Here is a 14,367-nt window from a genome sequence, read left to right on the forward strand (position 1 = left end):
AAGAAAATTAAAGAATTTTCCAACCCTCCGTCTCTAACTCAAACCTGCGCCACCCCTCTCCCTTGCTCTTCCTATCAAATTCCTAGGGTGGCGTCTGTAGCACCTTCAAAGTATGCTTCAACTCAATCCACATCGGCTGTGCCTTCCATTGATTTTGTGTTGCAGAGTGAGAGGTACTAGAGTGTGTAGCAAATTCAAAATTCAATGGTGCAAGGAACAAAGATGTGCTGTGTTTGGGATTTAGACGCTGGGCTGTGTAAGTAACCTAAGGTGCCTACATTGTGATCAGAGCAATGGATCTCTAATCACTATTGATATGAGAGACTTAAAATATGTAACCTATTATTCAAGAAGTAAAACAACAAAACGCATCAAAATTGAAAAAACAAAACAAAATTACCTGTAAGTTCAAGTGACGAGCAATAGAAGATCACAACAGGAATATATTCAACATACTTTGGCAAGATAAGCATCAACGTACAGGGCTAGAAATAAATTGTATGAAAAAAATTTGTTGGAATATCAGACGATTCCATGATTTTCTAACTGTCTTAATCAAATGCAGCCAATATATATTCCAGCACCTGAAATCTCATGTTATTTCCTCCATATGTGCAGCATAAAGCACCATGCTTCCTGAAATTTTAGTTTAAAGTTGAAAGTACAAAGGAAAATTGTAAAGCTGTCTCGACTCATATTCTAAGCAAACAAGTGGAGCTGTCAATCCGAAGAAAAAACCTCAGATACCTGAAACGACATGCTTTGTGTCACCTCAAGTTTAGCGAACATTAAATATCATAAGAAAAATAGAATCCCAGATTCTATGATGGAGCTGAGATGCTAAATAAAGCCAGTCTTCCCACGGTCATGCTCAAATTGCTTCAGTATATAGTAGTAGTTGCACTGACAACAAAAACAAGCTTGTTAAAACCTAAGACCATAGGGATCTGCTAACTAGGCAACCAAATGAAAAACAAGAACCAAACACATACATGACTCAGGTCAAAATAGCAAGCACACACATGAAGACAGGCACATGCACATTTCTCACTTTTATGGAGTTAACTTGTGTGGCTCACGCAAGAACAGACCATTTAATCATAACCATTTCCAAATATTTCAAAAGCATTCCTGATTCATAATTACCCACCGCTATCATAATTACCCAGCACAATAGCAGATCAGTTAATGGAAAATTTGATTGCTACAACTCCCAACCCTTCTTCTCCCAAAAAAAAAAAAAAAAATCAGATTTACAGCCCAAACCAGAACTTAAATTTATTGTTTTTTATTTAAAAATCAGATTATATAACTAACCTACATGGAAGAATTTTGTAGGGATAACAACCCCAGCTCCTACAGAGCTTCGAAATGACTGAAGGAACTTCGGGACAGAAAAGTTCCGGAACTCGTTCTCAGTCAATTTTGCGAGATTCCCAGCACCTGCGAAAATATGTCCATGGACCCCATGTTCTTTTAACCAGCGAAGTGGAAGATCAAATGAAATGTCTGCAAACGCAGAAACAGCAAGATCTCCTCCAATAGAATCTCTTCCAGACGATTCTGAATTCTCATCAGTGGAATTATCTGTGACATGCCTTCTTGGTTCAGTAGGTCCTAGTCCCCTTGTCTTGAATCCCCACACTGTCGGGCCGCCACAGTGCAAACTGAGAGAAATCACCACCAAGAAGAACCGCTCTGAAGGGATGAGGGCTTGTTCAAGAATCCGTCCCCATGGAAAATTATCTCAGGAGATCCCAAAGTTAAGTGCAGCATGATAAAATCCAAATGGGACGGCAAAACGAAGATCAAACTCCTGTAGCAAACAATAAGAGAAGAAAGTTAATAATCACAATAGGAGAAGAAAAAAAGTGGAAATAGGGCAATCCTTAATTTGGTTCTTTACAAAATCCGCATATAGCCATAACAATAGATCATCTGATTTGAATCTTCTAAAAATTATAGGTAATTTGCACAAAAAAGCTTAATGTGTTAAGTCCACAACAGGGGCTTCTGAGATCGCTACTAGAAAAAAATAGGACTGCAGTAATGGTTATCACTCAAGAATATGAAATAGAAGAGCCAGTCCAGACAGGAAATATCAGAAACATCTCAGTACTTAATCACAATCCCAGGAAACAGTTTATACTTAATGATAATCTAATAATGAAATTATGATTTATAATATTTATAGATCTCCTAAGTACAGGGCATATAAAAAGTACAATCAAGAGCATTTAACATGAACATACATATATTTTCTTTCCCTTTTACCTTCATCTTTTAGGCTTAAAAGAGAAATTAAACTTGCCAGAGTCATATGAGAGACTAAACAACAGTAGAATCCCAACATGATAAAAGAAATTATAACATTTTTTTAATTTGACCACATGAATTCCATGAACAAAAATACAAAATCAATTGCAATTCAAATGCAGGCAGCTGGTTGCTTGATAGTCAACAGAGAACCAAAAGAAAGCAGAGAATGTGTACTAAACCTGCCGCAAGAACCGCATACTCCGATGATCGGGTGAAATGCCACCAATGTGACTAGAAGAAACAAATGAATAACCTTGAGTTGGCCTCAAAGTGGAATTTCTTCTGTCAATCTTAAATGTGTACTTGATAGATGAAAGTAAGCCATGACCGAGCTGCCTTCTTATTGACCTAGAGGCTATTTGTGATGGATCTGCCAGAGTACCAACCAAGATTGTATACCAAATCATGGTGCTTGGATGAAAATAAGCCAAGAGAGAGCCCCAACATGCGCTCTTTATAAGAAGAGAACTCCAGCCAATCTTGGGAAAGCAGGAACGCTGCGTGCGCCACAGGAGTTAAAAACCTTTGAATCTGGGCAAAACACACCGCACTTAACTCCGATGTTTGGCTGGGACCATATGCAAAGAACCATCCCACAAATCCCCATATCCAAGCAGATTTTTGAACTTAACTGATCCTTCAGCTGTCCAAGACCTAGCCTACAAAATATTATACAACTCTGTAAGTCATATGAGGATAGCATGGTAATTACATACATATGTTTACACTTAAAAACAAGAGAACATAACATATTTGGCATCTCAGCTTCCATATGTGCATTCATCACTAAAATGCACCTCCTGATAAAACAATATCATGAGCCTTAAAACCGACTAACTGGGAGTATAGACACAATTATGTTTACTGCAATATTTGTGGATATGTGAGATAAATTTTACATGTACGGCCTCTGTCTTATTTGTGCAAATAATTACACCATGCATATTTGAATTCACATTTGAACTCTATAATCAGAGTTTGCTATTCACAGTCCTAAAGTAAGCTAAGCCTGTTTAAGAAGTCCATGAAAGTATAATAAATACATGCATATACTTGTGTTCGTCTCGAATACCATCCACATTTTCGTTTCCACCAATTCCTCAGCAACCAGACAGTCCCATAGCAATTCCACGTACTAAACCCTAATCTCACCAATTCAGCAAAACAAACGTATATATACGAATACACACAAACACAGAGCAATAAAGAGCGTACCGCCGGCTTCGTGTAAGCACCGATTTCGCGGAAATGGGGCTCTTGGTCTCAACGACCTCCACAATTACATTGGCAGTTCCAGGAAGCTCCGGCGGGCCTGAATCAAGAGTGATCCGAACCGAATCAAATATCTCCAGCTGCTGAAGCTTCGCATTGGCAATCCCAGCGGCCTCGAGCAGCTCTTGCATGGTGGTAGCCTTCTTAATCCCCTCCATTCGACCTCGATCAAGTGCTCCTTAGTCTTCGTGTTGCCCGATCAGAACATCGTGGACCCTCAGATCGACTCGCTCGGTGGACATCCGGTGGACCAGGTTCTCCAGTTTGGACTTCTCCGCACGCAACCGTACCCCTCGAGAGGGAATTTCGTGGCAGAGATGGTTCTGGTCGTCTTCGTCTTCGCCTTCCTCGTCTTCGTCGTCATCGACTTCGTCGGGTTCGGGTTCGTCGTCGACGGTGACATTAGAGGGACGTTGGTCGTCGTGGTCATTATTAGGCTTTGGTTTTCTGAGTCTGAGTTTGCCATTGGGGGATAGAGGTGGGAATGGGTGAAACGAGCGGCGGTGCTGTTGAATTTTGAGGCCACTCAACAGTTACTTGCTGCAGAGTGTGTGATTGTGTGAGGCCTACTCTGTTTCTCTTGGGCCTTCGAAGCCTTTGTCTTTCGCGCCTTGAGAGCCTTTTTTTCTTTTCAATAAGCAATGTAATTTTATTGTAAATGTGATGATACTCTTTTTCTTTATCTCTTTAAAAGAATTGATAGTAATGTTTTTCAAAACCCTAAATTTAAAATCATATACAAAAATGAAAGGACATTTATATTGAGACGATATCACAAAGCGAAGAAGTGGTAGGATAACTGATTTTTTGTAATAGACGATATCACAAAGCAGTGAAAGGACATTTAAAATTTCTGTCTTATATGTTGTATACGAGTCGATATGATGTATTTAATTTTCATCTTAAGGCTTTGTACTCCATCAATTGACGTGAATCGTTAAATTTCATGCATATCTAATACATATTAAAATTGGTCATAGAGATTACAATTACTCAAAAGGTTACACTATTATGTTTTAAATTTATACTTTTCATATTTTGTTATTTAGAGTTTAGGATTTGTAAAGCAATTTTGATTTTCTAGTTACCACAAGAAAATAGAAAAAGTTTCAGCCTAAAGCCCAAAAGGGCTCATCATTCAATGATTATGGGCTAGGCTGGGCTTTCCCGGGGTCGTTTTCTGGGACCTTGGGCGAATGGGCTCCTTAATTCAAATTCAAATAAAACCTCCCTCCTCCTCCTCCTCCTCCTCGTCCACCACCACCACCACCACCACCAACATTACCGGCATCCATGGCCAACAACGATCTCTTCACATCGTTAATCTCAGAAATCAAAGCCTATTCCGGCAAAGACCTCTTCCCCTTGGCTAATTTATCACCCGCATCTCTTCATCCCCATCATTTGAGATTGTATTCTTTAACCTTTGCTTATATAATGTGGTTGCAGAGGGATTCAAGAATGAACGACTCTCCCACCTCACACTCTAAAGGAGAAGCTGCCTCGCTTCTTGCAGAAATGCGCACAGACTTTCGAGTCCGATCGGCGATATCGAAATGACTTACGCTACATTCGAGTTTGCTAAAGTTGGTAACTTATCTGTCCCCTTTCTTTGTGATGATGGGTTTCTGGGACGTGTAGATTTTTCTTCATTTCTTAGTTTCTGTTTGGTCAGTGAGAAAATTGAGGAGGACGGTTTTGGAATTTTATGCAAATAATTGCACAAGGATCAGTCCAGTGGAGTTGGGTAAAGATTCGGTTTTTACATTGTTTCTTTTTTGTTTGTTTTTGTGGAATAGATGGATTTTGTAGATGATCCGAGAGCATTGTTGAGAACAATGGAGGCTAACCAAATTGGGACAAAGCACTCTCTGTTCTATCAGGCATATGCTCTCTACTATGAAAAGAACAAGAAATTTGAGGAGGCTGAAAAGATGTACCACTTGGGAGTGCAAAAGTAAGTATTCAGCATTTTGTTTATTGAGTGTATTGTGATGCTCTCAGTGTCTGAAAGAAATAAAGCCATACTGGCTTTTCCTTCTTTTTTGTAGCATTGGTTAAGTTGTTTAGCTAATTTGCAGCTTGGATGCCAACTTGTAATTCAAATTTATAGTAGACGTCAGACATTTGACCTATAAATGACAGTAACTTGAATGTTCAGAAGTCTAGTTGATCCTTGAGCTAAAGTGCTTTATAATTGAGATAGAACACAATTGATTTTCGCAATCGGTTTAACATGTATTAGTTGCCGCTTTTATCAAATGAGTTGCTTTCTTTGATGCTAATGGTTTGAAATGGACTATTTGTTCCTCCCATTGCAATAGCTACTTGAAAGGTTAAAGTGGTATGTATGTCTCTGAAACTTGAACGGCTGTTGTATTTACTTCTTACAAACTGTGAACAGGCTTGCAGAGCCCATTGAGAGTTAGAGAAATCGTATGAGCAGTTCCTTCATCGCCTGGAGAGACACAGGAGACACCGAAACCAGGTAGTTTCCTTCTCTTTTTTTCAGTTGTATAGCAATTTTAGTTTCTGTTGGTCAGACTATAACCCTAAAACAATGTTCTACAGTGCCAGGAAAAGAGAACAACAAAAAGGCCCTTGTCAGATAGGAGTATCCCTCCAAGTGGAGAGAGGAACAAAGAAAATGCGTGCAGGACTGGGGCCAGGCCTATAGAACCTGAGCATGATGCAAATATAAGTAAGCATCAAGTGACTGCTAAAATAGGGCCAGATGAATCCAGGATGTTTGGCAGTGATGATACAGTTGTGGTGAAGTTTGTAGACACTGCCATTGTTGGAAAGTCTGAAGCAGAAGATGCATGTCACCATGGATTGGTGGATCCTACAATAAACATGAAAGAGGCCATGAGCGCCATAAATAACATGTTTCGAGAGCCTTTAGAGACAGCTCCAGTTAGTAGAAGATCACGCCAATGTCAAAGGAAGGACGATAATCTGTGCAACGGATTCAAGGTATTTGTTGATGAAAACTTGGATAATAGAGGCAAATCAGAAGATAAAATGGAAGAGTTGAGTTTTCCAGTGCTGCAGCATAGGAGAACTGCTACCCAGCAGTCTCACCAAGAACCTTTAAACATTTTCATTGATGATGATAAAGATAGCCCTGATCAGAGTGATGTCCAAAATTCGACAGAAGATTCTACCTCACCTGCTTCACATGGAAATGTTTTTGTTTTCCAATCCAAAAGATCTTCCAGGTGAAAGCTCTGGTGATTTGGATCTGGAGGCTCATCTCGACCAAGGTTTAGAGAGGATACCATGGTTTGTAGGTTTGTTGGGTCTACCATTTTGGATGAGCCACAGGTGGAAAATGTTTGCCACCATGGTTTAGTAGACCCCACGATCAACTTAAAGGAAGCCATGGATGATATCAATAACATGTTTGGGAAGCCAATGGAGTTTGTAGGAAGAGGAGAGTGAAGAAGCAGGACAAAGGAGTAGATAGAAAAAATGATTTTGGTGGCTTTTCTATACTTCCTGATGATAACTTGGACAATAAACAAGAGAAGAAAATGCCAGATTTACCAGGAAGATCAAGAGATGCTGATTTGTTTGAGGCCACTGTAACAACAAAGGAGGCCATGGATGAGATCAATAAGATGTTTGGAATGCCCTTGGACTTTTAGGAACAATTTCAATTTTCAACTGCTATGTGTGTAATGCAGATTTTGATTTGTTGTTTTAAAATTTATTGAGTTGTGCTCCCCATTTAACCCTTGTACTTGAAATTTGGAAATCTCAGCATAAACAGATTTGTGCCTTTTTTTTGTTTTTGTTTTTGTTTCTGTGTACTTTTGCTATCTTAGTTTCCAATTTAAGTCGAAGCTGAATTATGCCTATAATGCCATTAAGTTTGTACCCTATTTACTTTCACTGTCAAAAGCATAGAAAAGAAATGGGCAAATGAAACATGTCATTTCATCACTCTGCAGTACAAACCAATTTATTCAAGAAACAAAGCAACTGCTGCAATGCGAATACAGTTACATTTAGAAAATAAAATTTTGACAAAAAGAAAGAAAGTAGCAAATTCGGTTAAAATTTAGGAGAACAATTAATCAGGGAATAGCTGGTGTGCCAAATCAAGAGTGAGTATTGGAGCAATGAGAAGGACGGAAAGCCAAAGGCCCTGCAGCATATATAACTGCCTCATAATTCCTACCCAACAATCTCTTGTTTTCGGAATGAAGAGGGGCACCATAGAGACCGTTATTGACATTACTGAGGTCACTGCAATTGGCAAGAGGAGAAGAAACTAGCTTCACATGGCACCCATGGAGGGGATGGTCCAATATAGAATGCGCCATTTTGAAGCCTTCAAGCTGAGCATAGAAGTAGCCTTTAAGGTCTGTGACAAAAGACTTGTAGAAGCTGACTTGGTCTTTGTGGTTTTTGCAGATGACACTGACTTTAGCTGAAGGGATTGGCTCAGCATCAGTCAAGGACCATGTTCCATAGTGGTCACAACTCTGGCAATAGATCATGCCTTCCACCACCACGTCGATTTTCTTGCGCTTCTCAGGCTTTTTCCGGGTCATATTCAGGCTGCTATGGGGGAAGGCCAGTGGGATGAGGAGGGTTGAAATGAGGATTATAAGTTGCCTGCTTGCCATTTCTTAGGACTTAGGGAAAGGACTTTCAGCAGGAGCTTTATTATTAAGACTTTAGAGCACAATGGTGGGGTGAATCAAGAGAGATTGATTGGGTAGCAAATTATTGGATGATTGGTATATCTGGTGAAACAAAGTAATGTTATTGGACGTGGGGGCTGCTAAGTCGCATGTCAACGATCTGCAGTATTCCAATACGTGAGGGCCATCTCTCTTATGATGAAAATAATCCTGCTTTATAATATGTCTTTTATTTATTTATAAGTTGGCTGTAGGCAATCGTAATGATCCGAGGTCTGTTATTTTGGGTTGTATTTGGTATTACTTATAAATGTATTTCCAAAAGTGCAAATTAATCTGGATTTAACTTTCCCATGGATATCCAAAGCTAACAAGAATACTTGTAAGGCAGCAACATGTTTCCAAAACTCATGTTTGGCCTTCTGAAAGGTGCTTTCTCATTAAGTTCATCATAGATGAATGAACAAAGAAACTAATTGATAGGTTCATGTATTTTTATGCCTCTTTTACATTTTACTATTAAACAAAAATACTATGTTTTCCAGCCTATTTCGATTATATACAAGTAGAATTCTATCACCCTGCCATAGATACAAATCTCTATCAACTTAAGGGTGCTGCTTAGTTGGTGCCTTGCCAGCTACAGAAGATGAAAACGTGCCCATGTTCATACTTACAATCAGGACTCTTCAGCTTAGCTTCCATCTGGAGACAACAGTTCAAGCTCTGCACCAAAGGGGGGAGAGTTTTGGGGTTGCCCCATCAGGTGAAATTCCAGTTATTTCTCTCAATCTTGCACTGACTTCTCTCATTGGCGGTCTTTGTTTCGGGTCGGGTGGACGCAAGATCTTATTACTTCTCCGATTCGATCCAGCTGCTCCTCTTGGAAAGATTCTAGAGTTGGATCAACCATTTCTTTGAGGGGTTGCTCACCTCTCAAGTAGTCAGAAGCCCAGTCTTCAAGTGAGCCATTGTCCACTGAATAAGGAAGTCTGCCTGTTACCATTTCAAACAATATGACACCAAAGCTGTAAACATTTCTCTGTTTGCTAATGGTGTTAAAAAGCTTTATGCCAGGTGATTCTTTCTCAGCTTCAGCTGTCTCGCTCCAGAAACTATATTCTGAGACCTTTGGCGCATAATCCTCCGTTAGCTGGACAGATGAAGAATTCAAGTTGTTGTGAGCTATAGGCGGGTTCAGCTGGTGCATAATAATCGAGGCAGGTAGGCCACTCCCATTGCTATTCTCATTCGCATTATCCAATCCAAGTGCTCAGCTTCTTTACTGCAAGTTCATTAACATTAGTTTAGATATCTCATGCATTATTAGCACACACACATTTAAGGGGAGGACAATAAGAAGAGTTTCCTGTTAAGTTCAGAAAGATCTAAGAAAATTTCTACCATAAACATACGCCTATCCATGTAAATAATAAAAAAGTAGCTTTGTACTCACTGTGTAAATGCTCAAAAAGTGTCCCATTGGGAGCATATTCAAAAACCATCATTCTAGTGAAAGGTTCTTCTTCCTCACAGTACCCAATAAGGCTGACAAAATTCTTGTGGCTCACTTTTGATAATGTTTTGATCTGAAAACATAAGCATTAGAACAATTAGGGCCCGTTACTGTTACTGTTAGACCACATGAAACGGGCATATCATTTTCTAACTTTCGATTGTTTAATACTTCCTGAACTGCAACTCTAAATTGCTGCACCAACACTTAGCAGATGTCCCTACAAGAGAAGCCACCGCAATTTCAACGCCACTAGACAAGGTCCCTTTGTACACTGTACCAATTGGTGAAGAACCTATTACATTACTGAAATCTTCAAGCCGCTTAAGCTCTGATCTCTTAAGATTTGGTACCCCTGCAATGGAAGTTTGATTTCATGTTTAATTAAAAGAGACACATAACTGGCAACATGAACATGAACAATGTATCTAACAGATGGGGTTGGGAAAAGGATAGGCAAATCTGCCTGCTTTGCAACACGACACACCTGCTGCACCAAATTGCCAAACCCTTAGGTTCGCACCATTTAAAACTTCTGGAGCTACTATCATCATGAAGAGATGATTTACCTACCATTTTCACCAGTATTCACAGAATATTAAACAACTCAAAGTTGTCATACTTAATGCTTGTTTGCTCCCGTTATGCATGCGTAACTTGATATAGCAGCCGAGATGTTATTATGCATACACAATTATTTTCATTATAGAACTTAGATTTACATAAATTAACATTTTCTGTTACTTAATAAGCCTTACCAGTGACGAAGGCTTTTTGAGCTGTCCGCTTAATCCTGTGGCCCAAGGTTTGACAGTAGCTACCTTGTTGCTTTTATAGAGATACATAACAATGATTGAAATTGCAAGAGAAACAGCCACGCCTGTGCCTCCAGTCAATAGCGCGACTTTATTCTTTGATGCGAAACTTTGGAGCTTGCTACTGGAGCAGAAAGTGAAGGTGAGGAAGCTGGTGGGGTAGGGGGGAAGTTGATCTGAGTTGGATGATGGTGCAGGTGCAACGTCACTATTTGGGGAAGATGCCGGACCATCTGGGCCTGAGTCTGAAGCAGAAGGTTCTGGCTCTTCTGGCGTTGGAGTTTTCTTTGGGCTTAAATAGATCAAAGCTAAGCAAATTTTTAGCCTCTAGAGGAAGGACAGTTGCTGCTCGGAGCACTCTCCCATGAATAGAGTGTTCAATATGAGCGAGGTTCCTATAGCAAAGATAAAAGGCAGCATCAGATAAAACAGACGATGCACTATTTCTAAATACATAAATATTTCAAGAGAAGTCACTAAGAGCATATAATTGAGACTAGAGTATTCTATGATGAACAGTAATGAACTCCTTTTTTCCTACATCATTAGTCCTGCAAAGCCTGATTGAAATTACATACCATGAAATGGATCTTTCATTGCAAGATGATTCTCTGCCTGCACCAGAAAGCCGATTCTCATCAACTTGAAATTCGGAAAGAATTTCCAGGTTGTGAATTTCAGGAGATAAGATACCAAGAAGCCTGTTGTTATCCAGTAGGCTGCATCGTGAGCAAAAATTGATTATTATACATGTATGGGACAAAATGATATAGAATAGATAGAACTGAATGTTCGACAGGTAAACCTACAGGATTGCCAACGAAAAATTGCTGCCAAGGTCAGCCGGAAGTGGTCCACTGAAGTTGTTGTATCCTAAATCTAACACCTCCAATTCCTTTAACTCTCCGATCCCTCCAGGAATGATCCCCAAAGGAATTGTTGCGCAAAATACTGTACGAAAACTTTAGTTTAGCAGGATGCACCGGAGAAAGATCTCAAAGGAATGTACTGTAAATCATTACACATCGAGGCAATGATAACAAAAATGCTTACATAGACTTTATATGGACAAGGTTCCTGAGCTCAGGTGTTAACGTTCCACCAAGACAAAGATCTTTTAAGTTCCTGTGCATCATATACATCTAACTTTAGAATCAAAACGGTTAAAGTAGCAAAAAAATGAATGATAAGTTTAAAACAATGGCAGTACTACCATATTAAACAACTTGACATTAGTCATCAAGTTCAAGTTTTTGATTGATTTGTGATAGAATTCATGATGTCCACTTTTTCCTTTCAGAGCTTCTATTATGTCCTTGAATTAAAAACACAATGAAAATCCCATGTACTCATGGCCAGTTCATGGGCCAAAAGAGAAGAAGAACGCTTTTTGAGTTATCTCAAAACTTCCTATCTTAAGAATTATATCTTCATAGTCTCAACTTATCATTCAATATATGAATGGAAAAAGAAGGAAAGAAAATTACTCACAACACCACAACTTTTCCATCTGCACACTCGACCCCGAACCATGAGCAAGGGTCAACCTCTCCATCATCATCGTTCCAATTCGACAAAGCACCAAACGGGTCACTGACTACTCTATCTCTAAACCTCAATAGCGCCAAACCTGCACAAGAAACAACAAACTCTTTTTAAACATTTTCCTTCACTTTCTCGACGACCAAACAGTAAACACTTCAACACCAAAAGCCCAGCAGCTCAAACTAATCCCATACCTTCATCATTCAAAGACCAACAAAAACTCAAATTCTGAATCAACAAGCAGACCACCACCATACCCAGCATCCCCAAACGGTCCTTCAACCCACTGAACTTCCACTTGTTCATTTTTGTCACGATCGACGCAAACCCAATCAAAATTTTCACGAGCCTGAAAGCAAACAGAGGTAAGCCAGAGCAAACCAAGCTCAGAACTTTGAACTTATCTTTAATAAACAGAGTTAAAAAGGCAAATGAGTAAAGATCAAAAAACGTGTTCTGGTACTTGCAACTAATTTAGACCCCCCAGAAGTGTTTGAAAACGCGTACCCTGCAATACATGTGTTTGATTAATGAAAAAGACCTAATTTTTTATCTGTTTTTGGAGTGAGAATTAAACCAAACCAACCCAGAGGGTATAGCAATTGCCAAAAGGGAACGAACCCAAGTGAGAATGGGTCCAAGAACTACAGCTCACGCCAGGTTTTGGCAAGTGAGAGCTACTAAAATGGAGGAAAGGTTGAGACTTGAGACGAGCGCGTTTGGATTCTAGTCAAGACTGGCGAAAGACTCGTGCCGTACGTCATCGACAAATAGACAACGAGCACGTCAGCTCAAAATTTTAAAAATAATTTAAATTTTTAAAGGGAAATAAATAGACGACGGAGACAGTGTTCGTGTCTTCATCTTTATTGACTTAGTAAAACAGTCTTTTCTGGATAAGTCTTTGAGTCGACATGGTACCTTCCGCGAAATTTACAGCATTCAACCAAACAATTCTTTTGTATTTGTATGCTTAACAAGGATCTTCATAATTTTTGTGGCCTTCCACATTTGCCCAGATAGAGATTTTCCCAAATATGATCTGCAGAATTCTCATCTACTTTTTGCTTGAAATATGTTTTCCCAAATTCTCAGTTATGTTTTAGAATGTAGTAAGATAAAGAGTTTGTTCTGAAGGGAAGGAAAACCAACCATGAAAATAATGAAGATGACTGGTTTTAAAATTAAAAATAAGATCATGTACATTTATGTGGTTCGTGCTTGTGCAGTAAAGTTTCTCTTTGTTTTGTTGATTGGTGGTGAGCAAACCATTGACTTTTAGATTTCAACCCTTAATACATGAATTATGTTTCTGTATAAGATTAGTCATACAGTTCACATAGTCAGGCTGCCTATCCCAAAATTTTAATATATATTGAAATTTTTAAGTGAAGAATTAGCAAGTTAGTCTAATCAGATCACCATCTATGATCCATCCGCAATTTATTTTGTCTAGTATAATATGCATAATTATCGTCATCAGCTGGAAAGATTGAACATGATGATGTATTTGATATTGTCCCACTTCCAGCTCTTGGAATTGATAGGTTACTAAACCACTTTGCGTGCACATGTGTGCTGCGTATATCACAATTCACAAGCAAAAGGTTCACATGATGTGATGGTTGATGCGTACATACCACATCATGTAAAATACTTAGTTTTATTTTTCTAATTTTATTTATTAAAATACACTTCATTTATTTAATTGATATAGTATATGATATGGATATTCCACATCATGTGATATAAAAATATAAGATAAAAATTAATTTAAAGTTTTCTTATCTTTATGATTTATTGACACTTTTAATAATTGATTAATTGTCCACTTATCCGCTATATAGGTATGGTGTAAAATGCGGATATAAATGCGTAGTGAGATTACTTTAATTGATATAGATATAATATACATGATACGCACATCATATAGATGTGTGGAAATGGAATAATAATATATGATAAGTGTGAGCATTACTCAAACCGAATGTGCAAAGAAAGCAGTTTGCAGCCCATGTTTTGAAAAAAGTCCAGACTGAAACCCATGTGCCGGGAAGTCTTTAATCAAAATCCACAACAAAGCCTCGACTAAGTCCAAGGATCTATGTGAACCGATGGGCTTGCCCAAGCAGCCCACTTTTTTTAAAATTATTATTATTAATATTTTTCTTTTTCTGGTTGATTAGTCTTCAAGTGTATAACGTATTAATATTAAAATATACCAAAATTGAATAAAAAGAAAGAA

At 38.7% G+C, this 14,367-nt stretch overlaps 4 protein-coding genes across 4 annotated transcripts; 1 reads left to right on the forward strand and 3 right to left on the reverse strand.

Moving 5' to 3' along the window:
* Nucleotides 1-728: 728 nt before the first annotated feature.
* On the reverse strand, nucleotides 729-4,184 carry LOC103332814 (Outer membrane OMP85 family protein). Its single transcript, XM_089052231.1, is given in 13 exon segments — nucleotides 729-846; nucleotides 848-920; nucleotides 1,318-1,701; nucleotides 1,704-1,729; nucleotides 1,731-1,816; nucleotides 2,499-2,700; nucleotides 2,702-2,903; nucleotides 2,906-2,978; nucleotides 3,535-3,563; nucleotides 3,566-3,748; nucleotides 3,751-3,788; nucleotides 3,790-4,027; nucleotides 4,030-4,184. Coding segments are annotated over 13 exon segments (1,587 nt in total). The 5' UTR covers nucleotides 4,058-4,184; the 3' UTR covers nucleotides 729-821.
* Nucleotides 4,185-4,702: 518 nt separating this feature from the next.
* LOC103332815 (Mad3/BUB1 homology region 1) lies at nucleotides 4,703-7,375 on the forward strand. The gene is given in 11 exon segments (XM_089052444.1): nucleotides 4,703-4,948; nucleotides 5,021-5,060; nucleotides 5,062-5,168; nucleotides 5,171-5,181; nucleotides 5,391-5,548; nucleotides 5,916-5,926; nucleotides 6,021-6,079; nucleotides 6,169-6,791; nucleotides 6,793-6,836; nucleotides 6,839-7,015; nucleotides 7,018-7,375. Coding segments are annotated over 11 exon segments (1,518 nt in total). The 5' UTR covers nucleotides 4,703-4,884; the 3' UTR covers nucleotides 7,242-7,375.
* A 127-nt stretch (nucleotides 7,376-7,502) lies between these two features.
* Nucleotides 7,503-8,305, reverse strand: MOP10 (Pollen Ole e 1 allergen and extensin family protein). The gene has a single exon (XM_008235571.3). The coding sequence runs from the start codon at nucleotides 8,226-8,228 to the stop codon at nucleotides 7,698-7,700; it is 531 nt and encodes a 176-aa protein (XP_008233793.2). The 5' UTR covers nucleotides 8,229-8,305; the 3' UTR covers nucleotides 7,503-7,697.
* Nucleotides 8,306-8,659: 354 nt separating this feature from the next.
* On the reverse strand, nucleotides 8,660-12,904 carry LOC103332818 (Protein kinase family protein). Its single transcript, XM_089051625.1, is given in 17 exon segments — nucleotides 8,660-8,977; nucleotides 8,979-9,084; nucleotides 9,087-9,459; nucleotides 9,462-9,531; nucleotides 9,699-9,838; nucleotides 9,933-10,117; nucleotides 10,521-10,541; nucleotides 10,544-10,702; nucleotides 10,705-10,754; nucleotides 10,756-10,862; nucleotides 10,918-10,972; nucleotides 11,156-11,296; nucleotides 11,387-11,506; nucleotides 11,508-11,528; nucleotides 11,631-11,702; nucleotides 12,069-12,207; nucleotides 12,317-12,904. Coding segments are annotated over 17 exon segments (1,908 nt in total). The 5' UTR covers nucleotides 12,429-12,904; the 3' UTR covers nucleotides 8,660-8,940.
* Nucleotides 12,905-14,367: the final 1,463 nt, after the last annotated feature.

Source organism: Prunus mume, linkage group LG5 (assembly GCF_029339155.1).
Source record: "Prunus mume cultivar Tortuosa linkage group LG5, ASM2933915v1, whole genome shotgun sequence".
Classification (NCBI taxonomy): Eukaryota; Viridiplantae; Streptophyta; class Magnoliopsida; order Rosales; family Rosaceae; genus Prunus; species Prunus mume.